The sequence below is a fragment of the Cyprinodon tularosa genome, unplaced genomic scaffold (genome assembly GCF_016077235.1).
Source record: "Cyprinodon tularosa strain WSP-4 unplaced genomic scaffold, ASM1607723v1 ctg156, whole genome shotgun sequence".
NCBI lineage: Eukaryota > Metazoa > Chordata > Actinopteri > Cyprinodontiformes > Cyprinodontidae > Cyprinodon > Cyprinodon tularosa.
This window is the reverse complement of record NW_024038395.1, coordinates 367,745-386,148: the sequence shown is the minus strand read 5'-3', so window position 1 is coordinate 386,148 and position 18,404 is coordinate 367,745. Positions and strand designations below refer to the sequence as shown.

General features: G+C 37.8%; 1 protein-coding gene across 15 annotated transcripts in view; it reads left to right on the top strand.

The window, feature by feature from the left end:
* Window positions 1-18,404, top strand: part of cacna1g (calcium channel, voltage-dependent, T type, alpha 1G subunit) — a 384,250-nt gene that overhangs the window by 149,820 nt on the left and 216,026 nt on the right. For all 15 annotated transcript variants that reach the window (XM_038280073.1, XM_038280083.1, XM_038280085.1 and 12 more), the window contains one exon: window positions 296-404. In XM_038280073.1, the coding sequence (XP_038136001.1) occupies window positions 296-404 (109 nt within the window). The remainder of the gene's footprint in view (window positions 1-295; window positions 405-18,404) is intronic.

Sequence of the window (18,404 nt, the reverse complement as noted above, 5' to 3'; positions counted from 1 at the left end):
TACCAGCACGCCTTCCTAACAAATGCTGTGCTGACGGTGCGGAACGGGACCAATGTCAGCCACAGGTGGGTTTTCCTACATCTTTTGACTCCATCTGGGAGGGTGGGGGCTCCTTTTGCTCTTTAAAACAGTTTTTGATTGTAAAATGTAGTTAAAGAGATAAGCATTTGTTTGTCAGGTGATGCAAGGATAATGAGGTCACAGGAGGAAATGCATCCTTTGTTTGCTGCTTGTTGTCACTGCTGGTTGCTGTTGCCAATCTGCTGTGTTAGCTGCCTTAACTCCTACCTTCCACATGGTTCGAGCGAGTGTCCATGTTGGTGATCCTGCTGAACTGTGTGACCCTGGGCATGTATCATCCCTGCGAAGATGAATGTGAGTCGGATCGGTGTAAAATTCTACAGGTAAGTCTCTCTCACACTAAATTGTTTAAAAACTGTTAAAAATTATATTGTGTGACACACAATAAACATTTAGCATGTAGGTTATTAAGGTTTAAGCATAAAGTTATCAGATTTCTAATTAAGAACCTAATTGGCTTAAAAAAGTAGCATCTATTGTCAGTCTGCAAGGGCTGGTTTCAGCTGCTCAATATACTTGACTCAAATGAATAGGTAATTAGCAGGCCTCTCGGGATCTTGATAACATGCTAAGGGGGTAATTCAGCCATTAGATTTGTGTTTTAAATCTAAAAGCATAAGAATTAAGTTGGACATCTCCTACTTTATGTCTAAGAGTTTTTAATAAACTTAATTCAAGTCTAACAATTTCATCTAGGGACTGAATGCTTGAAATCTATGTATCGTTATGTGAGTAATAGTCAAAGCCAGAGGAAAACAAGGTATCCACCATAAGTTGAATGAAACATGCTTTTTATTTTCGGCTGGTCATGCTGGTTTAGTTGCAGTAAAGTATGTCTTGATGAACCCAAAAAGTCAATCTAGTGGTTTCTCAACCTTGTATTACAGTAAATGTACACTTCCCTGCTTGATTTAGACCAAGCAGAGATCATTTAGATTGTTTACAGTCTTTGGCTGAACTTAATGGAATGCTTAAAAGATGAGTTAGATGATTGAGGTTAATGTAATCATTTGAAGAAGGCCTGCACAATAAAATCATATCTAAGATATGCAGGATAGTGGATTCCACATTGGCGAAGGTTGGGGAAACCGTTTCAAATTAGTCTTGAGATGAAGAACAAAAAGCAAACAATAAAAGGATTTTGTCAACTTCTGTCAATAGTCATAGACCAGGTGTCGGTAACCCAAACTGCTCAAAGAGCCATATTGGACAAAAAAAACTAATCTGTCTGGAGCCACAAAAATGTAAAAGCCTCGTATGGCAACAGGGGCTGTAAGTGTATTGGCCAACTATAAAAAAGGACTACATGGGCTTAAATATATAATAATGTTTATCCTGGAGCACATGTCACAGAGTCATGAGGTGAGGGAGGGGCAGTGAACGCTCTCACCGTGTGGAGTTCACCACACGCTGCTTCACTGAACGGTTAAGGTTTTGTTGCATTGATGAAATTAAAGAAACACAATAAAGGAATCTTTCTATGGTGGATATTTTTCTGTTAGGAGGAGTTGATTGAGTCATGACGGACCAAGCAGGAACTGACATCCATCAGAGCTGTGCTCTCTAACCCTGAAATCCCACATCCTCCCACATCAGCGTTCCTTGGTGTTACTTTTATTTTGAGGATTTGTGGGAAATAATGGAAGAAACTTCCCATCTCTGCATAAGAGCACTACCTGTTTGATCTGTGGATCAATTACTGTCTTTATTCTTTGACAACCTCTCATCACAATGCAAAAATGCAGGCAATCCTTCTGCATTGATAATGACAGTAAATAATTTGGTCCATTCTTCTTTGAATCCTCTGTTCTCATCAGGTATCTTCCTTTTTTTTCCTTTGTGGTCCATGGTCCGAGACACTTTTTTTTCCTAGCAATGTGCAGCGCTGAAACGTGTGTTGCAGTCTGACCACTGATTTCTATGGCTATGATTTTAAGAAGCACTAGACATCTTCCAGGAATGTGAGAAAAACTAGCAGCAGTTCAGCAGACAGGATGAATGGTAGTGTTTGAATCGGTCACCCTACTTTAAACACTAATTATCAAGTGGTCAGCTCAAGAAGAAACATTTACCAACAAATGTATGTGAGATCATGTAACCATGCAATGCTTTGACTTTAAGTAGATATTTACATTTTTAATAAAAAAAAATCAGTTAAAACAAATCAAAACTTTATATGTCATGGTAAATTTTTCGTTTACTTCTTTCAGTTCAGAGCCATAAGTGTCTGTTTTGAGCAACAGAACACTTAATATATCAAATGGTAAACTATGGACCAGTATTTCATTCTGTGCCCTTTTTGTTTCTGTGCCTGCATAAAAATAAAAAAACTACAAAAATGCTGGCCCAACTCTAGACCCCTCCTGAATTAGGTTTAGAACCAACACCCCACTAGATACCAAATAGTTAAAGCAGTTAATTAATTTAAGTAGCAACTGTTTATCACAATATGCTGCTCTGTTTGAGGCATTTCTAAATCTCAAAAGCCTATCTTGCCTTCTCCCTCTTCCACCCCACGCAGCTGCTGTCACTTTCTTAAACAGGTTTTTCCAATTTTGTAGAATCACCGTTTTGCTTTGTGCTAAATTATGAAAAACATTTCACATATTAGTGTTCCTGAAAGTATTGAGTGTTTGCTGGCATTTCTTAAAAAAAAAAAAACAGGGAGAGTTGCATGTCAGCTTAAGACTTAATAATTTTTTCACTTATTAAAAATCACTAGCATTTTCTTCTAAAGTATCGATTCCTGAATAATATCAGAAACTTTAAGCAGCTGACGTTTGATAAGTTACATAGAGAGAGAGAGTATAAAGATACAGTTAACTGAAAGATGGTTAGGGTGTTTCCCAAATTAAACCATTTACTTCTTCTGTTTGTTTAATATTATAAGTATCTGCATGCAAAAGCTCAAACTGTGAGGGCTCAGAACACGGGAGCCAGTATTCAAGGCAAACAGACAGTCAGATAATTCAAAAAGCGTTTATTTAAAAATGGCGGCTCTGCAATAACAGTAAGGACGTCTAAGGCTGGAACCTCTGCAGAAGGAAAACACAGGCTAGTGACCACATTAATTTGACGGAGGATGATTATGAATGTGTTGAGTCACTAACCTGGTATTATAGTTTAGTCCATGCCAAAAGAACGAGTTTGGTTCCAGCCGGGCAGCTGTCAACAAGATGCAGAGGGCGCCGTCCAGAGAGTTCCAGTCGCTGCAGCCCGAGAGGATGGAAAAAAAGCAGCAGATCAGATCCGAGCAGATAAAAGAAGGCAGGATGATCCGGAGGGCGAAACCAAAGCCGGTGCCATGGACATGCTCAGGATTCAGAACCAGGAAATCAGAAGAGGTTCCAAAGGGAAATCCACGTATATGTCAGTAAGCAAGTCCAAGTTCAGCAAACAGGCAGAAGGCAGGTCAGGCAAACAGATCAAACAGGAACAGGCAGGCTAAGCGGTTGAGAAGCAGAACAGGTCAGGATCAGGTAATCAGAAACACTAAGGTAATGCTGGGACATTCTCACCACTGGCTTGAGAATAATCTGGTACAGATGAATAGAAACAGGCAGGTTAAATAGAGACTGGAATAGCCAAGATCATGACACAAACATTTTGCAGAGGAATTTCACACAAAGTTTTTCTTTTTTTTTTTAAAACACAATCCTTACCAGAACTCGGTGCTGTGATGGAAAAGTAATTTTTAGTCAAGGAATTATTTTCATGCAAAAATGTATACATCAACTGTCGTGAGGGTTTAGCCATTAATTAGCATTTTAAATTCCGTAAAAATTCAAAAAATATCCAATGGACTTGGTTTTCAAGATTTGAAGACGTTTCGCCACCTCTCCAGGAAGCTTTCTCAATTCAAATGTCTGGATCCGCAGTGAGTTTGAGTCTTATATAGACAACGCCTTGTATCGCTTGGAAACATGCAATAGAAACCGATGAATGGGTCGTTAGTTCCATCGTTAGCCTGTAATATCTGAAACTGTCTATGATTCTAGGGGTCGGTCGTTAAAGGGGGGGTTGTCATTAAGGGGGGGATTGTCTCCTGTAATACCTGAAACCTGTCTATGATTGTTAAGGGTTGGACGTTAAGGAGGTATTGTTCACCGGCTGGAGCGGGTAAGTCCCTTGTTCCTCTGTGATGGGGTGGGGGGTTTGGTGATATCTGGAAGGGATCATGTCTATGATTGAATTGTATGTTTTTGGAAGCTGGAATCTCAGTCCACCACCTCTGTTTAAAGTTGTTTTTTCTCTCTTAACATAGATGGCTTCCTTCACGCCCCTCTCAAACCACCTATTTTCGAGGGGCGTGAAGGTTTGAGAGGGGCGTGAAGGAAGCCATCTATGTTAAGAGAGAAAAACCAACTTTAAACAGAGGTGGTGGACTGAGATTCCAGCTTCCAAAAACATACAATTCAATCATAGACATGATCCCTTCCAGATATCACCAAACCCCCCACCCCATCACAGAGGAACAAGGGACTTACCCGCTCCAGCCGGTGAACAATACCTCCTTAACGACCAACCCTTAACAATCATAGACAGGTTTCAGGTATTACAGGAGACAATTCCCCCCTTAATGACAATCCCCCCTTTAACGACCGACCCCTAGAATCATAGACAGGTTCAGATATTACAGGCTAACGATGGAACTAACGACCCATTCATCGGTTTCTATTGCATGTTTCCAAGCGATACAAGGCCTTGTCTATATAAGACTCAAACTCACTGCGGATCCAGACATTTGAATTGAGAAAGCTTCCTGGAGAGGTGGCGAAACGTCTTCAAATCTTGAAAACCAAGTCCAGTGGATATTTTTTTGAATTTTTACGGAATGACTATGACCTGGATGACTGAGAACCTTCATCAGCATTTTAAATTCATATCTAGAAGGCTAAATATAATGCTTTGTGATATAGGACATACACAGAACAATACAACAATAATTTCCTGTTTTATTGATTTACGCGCATAATCATAGCATAATAATAATAGCATAATAATTAACCCATTGTTAACAGGAAACATTCGATTTGATCACAAATAAAGTTAATTATACATGGGCCATTTTACTTTCATGCAATACATGTACTAAGAAACCCTTCTAGAATTGCTTTCTGTTCAGATTGTCATCTAAATAAAAAATAAAATAGTCCCAAAAATGTATATTTGTATCACTGCCCAAATCATTGATATTGACTATAAACAGCAAAAGCTTCCTTACCTCAAAGCAATCTCCCTGCAGCCTGTTCAGACTAACGGTAAAGGCCCTCTCCATTTCCTACATGGGGGCACAAATAATGCCTTTCCAAGCTTGACCTGACATTTCCCATAATGCTACTCAATTATAGCATTTTGTGAAACCCCTTGCTGCCTGGCAAATACCTTGGTCTTCTGCACTTCAAACCACCACTCTGTAATGCGAGCCTCTTCAGACAAATTGAGGTTATTTAGGTGATGTCTGTCATTTGATTTTCCTTGATTTATCCATCTCCAGTGGTGACTATGAAGACCTAACACTGCACTATTTACCTTGCTTCACCGGCAATTCCTTTGGTTAGTAAAGGTGACAATATATATCCATATTAGTTTTTCATGTTATGTATTAGTACAAATATTCTTTTTATTTTTATTTTAATCAGAGATGTATTAATAAGGCAAACTTTATTTCACGCTTTTACCAATAAAAATTAGGAAATTGTGTTAATTGCTATTCCACCTCCTCTGATTACCCTGAATAAAATCAAGTCTTTTCTAAAGTCATCAAGTTAAGAATTAATTAAAATCATTTTCTCTAAATTTATACTCTGCAACTTCCCTGCTATTCTGAGCTCAGAAAGAATTGGATGTTTATCAAAGAGCAAACAGACTCATCCACAGGTAGGAGAATCTGTTGACAGGATTTCCATTAGTCTTGCTGCCATAGAACTCAGTGGCAAGAAAAAAAACTAGAAGCAATCCAAATGCAACAAGCCACGACACAGAAAACATTTAAACAGGTTGATTGTTCAACCGAGACAAGATATTTTCCATTTAGCTGCTATGCAAAATGTGTTTTGGGGGAAGACTAAAACTGTGCATACAGGTGCTGGTCATAAAATTAGAATATCATGAAAAAGTAGATTGATTTCAGTAATTCCATTTAAAAAGTGAAACTTGTATATTATATTCATACATTACATACAAACTCATATATTTCAGATGTTTATTTTGTTTAATTTTGATGATTACAAATGACAACAAATGAAAATCTCAAATTCATCATATCAGAAAATTAGAATATTGTGAAAAGGTTCAAAATTGATGGCCCCTGGTGCCACACTCTAATCAGCTAATTAACTCAAACCACCTGCAAAAGCCTTTAAATGGTCTTTCAGTCTAGTTCTATAGGCTACACAATCATGGGGAAGACTGCTGACTTGACAGTTGTCCAAAAGACGACCATCGACACCTTGCACAAGGAGGGCAAGACACAAAAGGTCATCGCTAAAGAGGCTGGCTGTTCACAGAGCTCAGTGTCCAAGCACATTAATAGAGAGGCGAAGGGAAGGAAAAGATGTGGTCGAAAAAAGTGTACAAGCAAGAGAGATAACCGCACCCTGGAGAGGATTGTGAAACAAAACCCATTCAAAAATGTGGGGGAGATTCACAAAGAGTGGACTGCAGCTGGAGTGAGTGCTTCAAGAACCACCACACACAGACGTATGAAAGACATGGGTTTCTGCTGTCGCATTCCTTGTGTCAAGCCACTCTTGAACCACAGACAGCGTCAGAAGCGTCTTGCCTGGGCTAAAGAGAAACAGGACTGGACTGCTGGTGAGTGGTCCAAAGTCATGTTCTCTGATGAAAGTAAATTTTGCATTTCCTTTGGAAATCAAGGTCCCAGAGTCTGGAGGAAAAGAAGAGAGGCACTTCATCCACGTTGCTTGAAGTCCAGTGTAAAGTTTCCACAGTCAGTGATGGTTTGGGGTGCCATGTCATCTGCTGGTGTTGGTCCATTGTGTTTTCTGAGGTCCAGGGTCAACGCAGCCACATACCAGGAAGTTTTAGAGCACTTCATGCTTCCTGCAGCTGACCAACTTTTTGGAGATGCAGATTTCATTTTCCAACAGGACTTGGCACCTGCACACAGTGCCAAAGCTACCAGTACCTGGTTGAAGGACCATGGTATCCCTGTTCTTAATTGGCCAGCAAACTCTCCTGACCTTAACCCCATAGAAAATCTATGGGGTATTGTGAAGAAGAAGATGCAATACACCAGACCCAACAATTCAGAAGAGCTAAAAGCCACTATTAGAGCAACCTGGGCTATCATAACACCTGAGCAGTGCCACAGACTGATCGACTCCATGCCACGCCGCATTGCTGCAGTAATACAGGCCAAAGGAGGCCCAACTAAATACTGAGTGCTGTACATGCTCATACTTTTCATGTTCATACTTTTCAGTTGGCCAACATTTCTATAAATCCTTTGTTTTTATTGGTCTTCAGTAATATTCTAATTTTCTGATATGATGAATTTGAGATTTTCATTTGTTGTCATTTGTAATCATCAAAATTAAACAAAATAAACATCTGAAATATATGAGTTTGTATGTAATGTATGAATATAATATACAAGTTTCACTTTTTAAATGGAATTACTGAAATCAATCTACTTTTTCATGATATTCTAATTTTATGACCAGCACCTGTATCTCTGACGAGAATGGTAGCAGCATGCTGTGCAGATTTGATTTGAAGAAACACTGATATAGCACATCTGCATATTAACTCACATGAAATGTGGGGAAACGGCAGAGATGCTTTAATATAAAACTACAATAGAATAGTTACATCCAAGCATATTCACAGGGTGGCAATATAACCGTAATATAGATGCTTGTAATGAGACGCTTTAAGGAAGTTGGTGAATGGGTTGATTTCAGCTTTTACAACCAAAAGAATAATTGATAACAGTTTTAGTAGCATGAATACTGAAAAGGGAAAAATGCCATAACTGTTAAAACCTATGGAATGTGTTTCTGCCAATCTACAAACATCCATAAACATATATAGTTTGTGTCTGTATCAAATAAATAATACAGACATACATGAAAGTATTGGATATTGGTTGTGTAGTGAGTCAGTGTAATTAGTTCAGGACTAAAGAGAAATATCAATAAGCTGACAATAATCAATTTATTAACACAGGAGGTTTTGTTTATTTGCTAGGAAATAGATGGTTTAACAGATGGTTCGGTAGCATTTGTTTGTCTTATTTGATTTTTATTTAACAGTACAAGAACAAACAATGAAAAGCTTGCCATTGGGATGAACCAAACAGGCTCCCGCAGCACATAACTCCCACAGGTAAACTCTCGACATGCAAACGTCAAAGTTTGCTTGCACATCACAGGTGTGTGTGAGCAGCATTTACGCAAAAGCAAACCAATAGACGGAGCACAAAGACAGGCTAGAAACTGGGACTTAGGAGCTGGAGAAATGCTTTGTTAGCATTCCTGGTCTTTGAAGCCCTCTCCTTTTTAAAAACACTGTTTTTAGGGGTGTTTCCATTAATTTATCATATAACCCTACAAAAGCTAATGGAGATGATGACGCTTTTATTGTAACATGCAGAGGAAGAAAATAATTTCTGCTGGATGAGGGATACGGCTGGTGAGGCGCATCAGAAAGACATCAGCGTTATCCAAAGTTTTTTTATCCTGTGGGCAAGGAGATGAGGTGCTTGCTAAGTGACTCCAAAGAAGCTAAACTAAGTCATCTTATTTTCTTGTCCGCTGAGTCTGAGGAATGAGCAGCTTCATCCTAAAAAGAGAAACTGCCATTTGGGAGAGAATAGACCTCCCTCTGTGCACTCTTCTAGGATTAGACTGAGGTTAGAGGTTCAAACGTTTATAGTCTTGACTCATTTTGAGATGAATGTTTATTTCAAGCTTCTAAAAGATTTATGCATTCACTTCCTTCTCTTTTACCTAATATGGACTCTGGTTCAAGAGAAGGGAAGATAGAGAAGCAAATAAGTGGAAAGTAGGCAAATGAATGGCTTGGAAAAGAGTTAAGGAAAAAGAAAGAAAAGAATGGGAAAAGAAGAAATGGGAGTAAAGAAAAAAACGATGGAAGAAGGAATTTATTAGGGAAATAATTCAGGAAATAATGAAAGGGAGGAAAGAAAGAGAAAAGGGAGCAGTAGACAAAAAGATAGCAAGAGCAATATAGTTAAATGAATGGTAAAAAGAGATCAGAATTAATACAAACAATTGATGGAGAGAATCTGTCCCTTTCCTTTTTTTCCACCTTCCTGAGATTTTCTTAAAGGGACAGTGGGTCCAGGGTGGACCTAGAAATCCCTCAGTGAATTCTTCATCTCATTCTGAAGGACCCCAGGGACATATGGTCCATACAATGGGATGTTGGACATGGGGTCTACTCCTAATAAGACAAGCCAAGAAAACCTCCAAAGGAGGCATCCTGTTTAGATGATCAATCCACTCTTTGACTCAATTCACTGCATATGAGCAGCAATTCTATTGCTTTTAGTTATGCTTTACAATGATGCTTATTTCAATTGCTTGTACCCTGGAAAGGATTTGGAAGAATCTTTAATAGTTTTTGCATCAGCTGAGGCTTTACTGCGATTGGCCAAAGCAGTGCTTAGATTACTGCAGACGTGCAAAAAATGGCAACCGACGAATCACAAACAACCAATGAGCGAGAGTTAAAGTAATATGACAACAAATACAATTGAGCAGAATATATGACTCAACAGGCGGACATGTTTTCCTCAAAATGCCTTATACTATGGAGAAGAACACCATAGTGATGTCAGATTAGGGTTCATAGCAGGGCGGAAACAAATATTCGGAAAAATCGATTATTGAACTAATCGTCAACTAATTTAGTAATCGATTAATCATTAATTATTTTGGAGTATAGAGACTCTAAAATGTGCCTTTAGCTGACAGAATAACCCACTTAGAGCAGCAATTATACAGAAAATGTAAAAATAATTGTGTAAACATTTTGCATTTAAGATAAAACATCTTCCTCATCTCATTATGCTCTATCCAACACTCCTCAAGTGGAAAAGCTTTATTTTTTAATTTCGCAAAAATTAAACAAATATTGACGTTTTGTCAACCCCTGGGATCCCCCTATCTTACACAGAAAAGCCATACCTGTCTGCATCAAACGTTTTGATTAGACAGGTTTGCTCCGATAGGCCCAGACAGGAAAGAACAATATCCCTGATTCATAAATCTACATGTTATTATCTTTATTCTTTTGCGAGGACTGTTTTGAACCTACTGAGGCTCTCTGAATAAAATGTTTTCCATTCAGTGTTTAAAATGATTCTTCTGAATTAAAAAGTAATTTTATCCATCTACTCATTTACATTAAACAAAATAATATATTTAAAATTTTTCATGTTTATAAACAGTTGACTGTATGACAACATTGCATGTATTAGGCTACCTATATATAAAATGCCCCTATAATGTTTCTCATTGTTACTAAATTGATAGACGATATAGCTGTAGTTGGATGTTTTTACTGGAGCACCTCTGTTCGCATATTGGCAGTTTTGCCAAATAAAACCGTTGTTACTTCAGAGCCCAAAGAAGAAAAAAACATGTTTTCTTCATATTAAATCAGTTGATGAAAATAAAATAAAAGAAGAAAACTGTTTTTTATTTTTATTTTTTTTTTTTACTTTGTTTAAAAAATAAAAAATAAATAAAAGATCCACAGATTTGCATCACATCAGTATCTGTCACGCAGGGTTCTTGGTATATTTAGGATTTAAAGATGGCAGTTTATTATATTTTTTATATTTAATTAGCTGCTGATGATTTTGTTTAACTGTTAAAAACTGATTTGAAAATTTTCCACTAAACCTAAGGGAGGATGAGCAGGAAATGTTTGGGAATCACTGCCATAGCAGAAAGGATGAAGGAGGTAGGAGTAGGGAAAAAGAATGAGGGACGAGGTGATGTCTGGTTTGGGGTAAGGTAGGCCTTGTCAGTTTGAGATGAAAGAACAACTATAATATCAAATGAGTTGCAAGATTTAGAACAGGACAGTTGATGACAATATCGGGAAAATAAAATGGAACAAGTGAGTGTGGAGAACAAGAAGTTTCAAGATAAAAAAGTAATAGAGGAGTAGAGATCTGGATCCTGCTGTTGCCACGGCAGCCTGAGCCCAGACATGCTTTCTTACTTCTCTGCTCCAGGTTATGAGATATGATTTAATTTAGGGGTTGTCTTCTGCAAAGCTTAGATGAACCTGTGGCCCAAAGGTTAAACATACTGATATTAATTCCTTGCTTCCTCCATTTCAATCTCGCTGTCATCTTAAGAGATAGTAAAGGCACAGGACCTACCTGCTTTAAGCTTTGCACCCCCCACTGAGGCATGGAATATACTCATTTTACTTATATATATGGAAATTTATTTTCTGTCCAACTCCAGGCTCACAGTTTGTCTGTTTCAGTACTTTCATTATTTCCTTAGGCTTGGTTTGACTTTGCTTCATTTTATTAAGACTTATTTGATTAAGAAAAAAAAAGATAAAGTTAAATATTTCCCTTAACATAGGCCTTCTAGCTTTTCCAATAAAAATATCACAGAGAAAAACATACAATCTAAAATAGTCCCCTTAACTGTCAAGCAGTTTATGGCTATTAGAAATATTTAAATATGGCACTAATATTTTTCAGTATACATCTGAGCTACACTACTTTTTTATATCTTTCAACTTTTTAAATCCCTCAGTTTAATTCTCCTCATGATTCCATGGGTATATGTACCAACATTTATGACAGCTCTTACCCAGGAGTCTCAATTCTGGTATCAATGATTCCTCAATTGCTGATAGGTGCCAAAATAATAGAAACTAAGCAGAATACTACTTTCCTCTGATTAAAGCCAGTTTTATGGTAACATGACCCTAATGACTGATAATTTGCATAGAATATGGATCATTATGACAACCTGGAAGATTTGAAGCTATGATCGAAAACTCCTGCTGCTCAGTCTGGCAGTTCTTTTGCTTTGCTTCGAGACACTGGGACTTAAAATGCAGCACAAATCTGTCAAGATGATATTTTCTCTTCTGTGATTGATGTTTAGTTTGGTTAGATTATTTTCTCAATGAATGTTGTTATCTTCAAAACCAATCACGTATATGTTCATTATCAATGACATGTTAACTCCCGCTCCCATGGTCCCTGAAGGCCACAACTCAAAATATGTTGAAATATTTTGTGCTGGGCCGAAAAAACAACGTTTTCAAAAGCAAAAAGAAAAAAAAAGAAAAAAGAAAGAACTTGAATCTGAAAAGCAGTATTGAACTTTTTTTTTTTTTTTTAGTTTCACACCTTTTTTTCAGTCACAAAACATTTTCATTTTCAAAGTATTTGTTTCTTTCAGTTGCAAAACTTTTTTTCTATTAAATTTTTTTTTTAACAAACTTTAAATTTGCACGGTTGTTTTTTTTCTTTCTTTCTTTTTTCTAAATCTGTGCAGCTGTTTCAGTTATTGGGCTTACTTTACCACACCTACTAGATCATTAATTGCTATGTAGGCATTTAAATTCCATTACAATCAGTGGTTGAAAGGAGTATTGATGGTGCACACAGCAACAGCAGACAGTTAAAGCTTGTTTATGAACAAAGCCAGAGCCAGCAGAGCCAGCAAACAACCCATTTCTTAACACACTCTCCATCTTTACAAGCATTCTTGATGCCAAAGATCAAATAAATACACCATTACTGCTGTGTTTTTTTAATGCTCTGATCCTCTTCTAACAGTTTATCCTTTTTGGCAAGCAGACGTTGGATGATGTGTTTTATACAGAAGACAGCACATCAGAGAGCCTTCCAGGAGAAAACAAGTAGATGCATGAGCTAAGATCTGGCTGATAGTTTCAAAGAAGTGCCAAACTTGTATTTTCTCACTTGCAGCTTTATTCTTAACATTTATTCTTTCTTTCTTTCTTTCTTTCTTTCTTTCTTTCTTTCTTTCTTTCTTTCTTTCTTTCTTTCTTTCTTTCTTTCTTTCTTTCTTTCTTTCTTTCTTTCTTTCTTTCTTTCTTTCTTTCTTTCTTTCTTTCTTTCTTTCTTTCTTTCTTTCTTTCTTTCTTTCTTTCTTTCTTTCTTTCTTCGTTTTTTTGTTCTTTCTTTCTTTCCTCGCGCTCCCCTGCCACCCAGGCAGTGACAGTACAGTGTGATGTCAGTTAAAAGCTAATAAAACTTTTCTCCGTACTGTTTGAACAGTGGATTAGAGCGATACACACACAGTGACAACCATCTGAAAGAAGGGGGCAGAGTTTAGAGTGCCAGATTTCTGCTGTGAAATGTAACTGCTGTGGTTGAGATTATGTTTGGAAAGCATAAACCACTTTATGTATTTGTGACCTCATCATGATGAAACGTCAGGTTGCCTGTGCAGATGTTTGCATGCTCTGAATGGCTGTGATTGAGCCCACAATAATATCTCCCTCCACCTGTGAGGAATGGTTCTGGTTTGAATGGAAGATTACAGTCAGCGTGGTGCATTGTCCTCGTCACATGAGGCGCTTGCCACCTTCCCCAGCACTTATAGCTGTCTGCCTCTCCACCTGCCTGTGTGTGCGATGAAAGCACCTGACCCCCTATGATAATGGCATTCAGACTCTGTGACAGGCAAGATTAGCATAGAGAGTGGCAGAGATTTATATTGGGTAAAGAGGGAATGGTTTTAACTGAGTTAATGGCACGCATTTCAGCCAAACGTGATTCTGGAGGCTCTCCATATTGTCTGCTACATCTGCACAGGTGGTCTTAAATCATCTATACAACAAGAGTACATACAGTGCCTTGCAGAGGTGTTTTACTTTTATTTCTGATTCCTATGCAGTAGACCAACATACAGCTACACAACATTGCTGTCAACATCAACTGACATGCAAGTGAAGCCTATTTAAACCTGCAAATAATGAAGCATGGGGCAGTTCATACAATATACAAAGATGGAATACATTTTTTTTTCTTGGTCTTAGTCACAGAATTGATTCTGTAAAAAAGAATATTCTCTCACGATGTCTTTACTTATTTCAGGCACTCCAAGTGGAAATTCCCCCAAAACAATTTTCTGAACTGAATAAGATTATTTCCCGGTTTATTTGGCAGGGTAAAAAAAACCCAGGATTAGGCTTAAGACTTTACAACTCCCTAAAGAGAAAGGGGGAATGTCATTATCTAATTTTAAAGATAACTTTTGTGCCGCTCAGAAATATAGAATTCTTAATCAAACTGATCCACCAATACAAGCAGTTCTAGCTCACAAGCATCTGGATAAGGTACAGAACTCATAGATAAGGTACAGAATCCATGGATCAAAGCGCAATTAGAAATTTGGAACATGATAAAAGATGAATATGAATTAAATGACAGATTACAAATAATCCAATGGTGTGCTTATGAGCCAGAGTTTAGGGGCAATGTAATAGATAAAGGATTTAAATTGTGGATTTAGAAAGGAATAACGACATACTTCTCTCTTACAGAAAAAGGACAACTTAAAAATTGATAGGTTGAAGGAAGACCACAACCTGGTCTGAACTGAATTTTTTAGATTCCTCCAGCTGCGTAGTCGCTTTGAACATATGAGAAAGGAAACAGACCTCAATGACACCATTTTAAAAATCTTTATTGATGCTTATCAAGGAAAATCTATCAAGGGTGTCATCTCCAAAACTTATAAAGGCTTATTATCTACAAAGTCCCACAATATAGAGCACGTTAAGAAAAAGTGAGAGCGGGAGGGTAATCTGATAATAACTGAGGAGAATTGGCTTGATATTTGCCAATCCCAGTGGAAATGCACCAGCTCTCATTCATGGCGAGAGTTTGGTTGGAAGTGTTTGATCCGTGTATTTATCACACCAAAACAAAAGACACATTTTACTGGAGGTGAAGCTGTGTGTTGGAGGCAATGTGGATTAAGTGGCATTAAAAAGTTTTAAAAAGTCTTGAATTTAACTTGCCTTATGCTGTAGAAACCCTGATGTGGACAATATGGAAAGTTTGTTTTAAGAATGTTTTTTCCTGTTTTTGAAAATATGAATAATTAATTTACCCAGAAAACACATCAGTCTCAGCACAACTTTGAAAATGTCTAAATTCTTTGCGTACTTCTTTTTAAACTTTAAAATCCTCTTTTAAACCCTGCTTTACAAAGTGGCACAGGTAAAAAACCTGACAGCCATCAATTAAATTAATTCTTTCTTTCCTCTGCCCATCTCTCTTAATTATAAAAACCAAACATCTAAAAAATGAATGTTGAAATCATATTAGAAAATATTTCACAATTAATTTTATTGTGGTCAAGGCCTTTTATTAGTTTTTCTGTCTTTTTAAAACAGATTTATCCCTCTTTACTTCTTATTCATTATATTGTATGTTTTTCAGGTTTTTAATCATGTTTGTATATTTTAGTAATAAAGAGAGGGGAAGAGATTGTAAATATAAAACATGTTTGGAGTTCTTTTAAAGACTCTTGCTGACAATTTGTTGTATGTTATACGTGCTATAACAATAAAGCATTGTCAAATCCATTGAATTGAACAGCCACCAGTCAGAGTTGGTCAAGCTGAAAATAAACCAACCTGTTTTGGAGCATTAAACAGATACATTCACAGCATTGGAGGTTAGAGAGTTTGTCTGTAGAACATCAACACACTGGTAGGCTGCCGTACCAATTCAAATCCTTCCGTGATCATTCCCCAAAAACAACATTTGCTAAAAATATGAAAACACATGTTGGTTGGCTGTGTGTTACTCTAAGCAATGGATCTGATTGCGTTTAATCCACCAGAGCTGCTGGACTTAACACTTGGGTGCCATATTGTATCTAATAGCTGCTTTGACGCTAGAGAATTTGACAATAGGGAGTGTTTAAGTGCTCTCATCGTTAGTTATTAAGAGCACTTAGAGCATAAAGGCTGCGCCCAGGAGGTGATGAGAAAGGGTGGGGGATGTCAGCACTCGCTCCTACAACTCACAACAAAGCGTCACTGATGTCTGTGTGCCTGGTCCACACATGCGAAAACTCTGGTTTGCAGGCAAAACATTGGCCTTCATACAGTCAGAGACATGAAAGGGACTTCTGTGAAGTTAGATGGAGGGAAAAGAACTTCTTGCTTATTCATACGACTTAAACAGTTTCACATTTTGTTGCTTTATATTTACAAATTCCATAGATATTAATTCAGACTTTATGAGATAGTCCAAAACACATGTAAGAAAATCAAAGCAAAGATGGAAAGAAAGGCAGTATGACTTTATTTCAAGCTATTGCCTAAATAAGTACTGTTGATCAAGATAAATTAATTAGAGAAGCAGCATGTGGCTCATTTTAAGAGGAGAGGCTGCAGAGATTTACAGCTCAGGTGGAGGAATCTTTTGATGGGACACAATGAGTGATGCCCTCCACCAGAGTGGCCAAAGCTATTGCTGAAACGCAGCCACTTTTATTCTTGTTCTGTAAGTTGACTGAAAATGGAGAAACAAACAGGTGTTAAGAGGACGTAATTGAACTTTCTAACATGTGCATTCATAACATTATGTGTGGAGGAAATGTGCACATCACCTCCAACACTCCCACTGTTAAACTAATAGGGGATAGAATCATTCTGCTGTTCTTTGGCAGTGACAGGCAGTTTGCAAGAACTGATCGCAAGACTAGAATTAGTCAAATCAGTGTACTCAGTATAGAGCATACCTTTAAGAAAATCTATTAGCACAGAGGTTCAGCAGAATGCTTAAAAATTGTATTTAATTAAATTCAGTTTATTTCTATAGCGCCAATTCACAACACACTTCATCTCAAGGTACTTTACAGTTTACCAATCATACAGTCAAATTGATTCTAAGTTTTCTATCTAAGGAAAACCAGTTGATTGCTTCGACTCATTGACTCAAAGGCAATCCCTCACACTAAGCATGCTTGTAGCGACAGTGGAGAGGAAAAACTCCCTTTTAACAGGAAGAAACCTCCAGTCTGCAGAGGCCGACTGAGGTTAAAGCAATCAGAAGCAGAGATACAAAAAGTAACTGTAAAAGGCGGCCCCATCCAGGAAACACACAGCCATGCAGAGGAGCTCTGAGCCAACTCCCATGTCAGGGGATAAGGAGAGCACATCCAGCCTATCACAGTCAGAGAAGCAGGACTACACTGAAAAACAGGCCAATCTCCAACATCTATAAACAAAGGTGTTGATGGCAGCAGCACAGCCGACACTTCTCTCCAGGATGGTGTCACAGCCAAACAGGAACAGGCGAGGTGAAGCTACTATAAGAAAAAGCAGAGAGAGCAGAACGTTAGAGATTAAATTAAACAGATTCTGCAGAGTGGGAGAATAGAGATAGAAAGAAGCACAATGATGAAAAAGGGGTCCCTATGTCCTCCAGAAGTCTAAGCCTATAGCAGCATAACTATAGAGATAGCTCAGGATAATCTGAGCCACTCTAACTATAAGCTTTATCTAAAAGAAAAGTTTTAAGCGTAACCTTAGAAGTAGACAGGGTGTCTGCCTCACAGACTCATATTCATGTATTCATGAACCGCCTGGTCAAAGTGTAGACCTAAATTCTTTGTATAAACTTCTTTTTTGACAATAAAATATGTAAAACGTTTCAACTCCAATTGAAGGAGGCAGAGATATAACACAAAAACATGCAGAAATAAAGGAAACCCATTGTGGTTTGCTAAAGTAACTTAGACGCACATGACAAAACAACTACACAATTTTAAAATTTTAATAAAGTTTTTAAAAATGTATACGTTTCCATCCACTTTACTGTAAAGGCTGCTTTGTCCTCATGTAAAATTGCAATAAATTTAGGAAAGTAATTTGACATTTTGCATATATTTAAAAGCTATGGAGTCTTTAGTGAGGTGCTGTAAAGGTTAGTGTATTGGCACAAAGAACTGTGAGGTAAGCATTAAAAATGTTGCAAACCATATAAAGACTCACACTCTGGACATTTATGCTCGCTCACACAGCTGCTAAGCACACATTCAAGCCACTGCGGGAGACATAATCACTGTAATGGTGGAGCAATATATATTCCCCACACCCCCTGCAAGAAAGGAGGAGGCTGTGGGGAAAAAGATAAGAGGAAAAAGATATGGATGGACGTCTGTGGAGAGTAGCTGGAGGAGGAGGTGGTAGAAAAAGCCAGTAGCTCACATTCAGTGCAGGACTCCCATCCAGATGTTAGTGCTGAGAGACAAGAATAGAAGTGCACAGAAGAGAGACAGAAGGTAGAAAAAAGA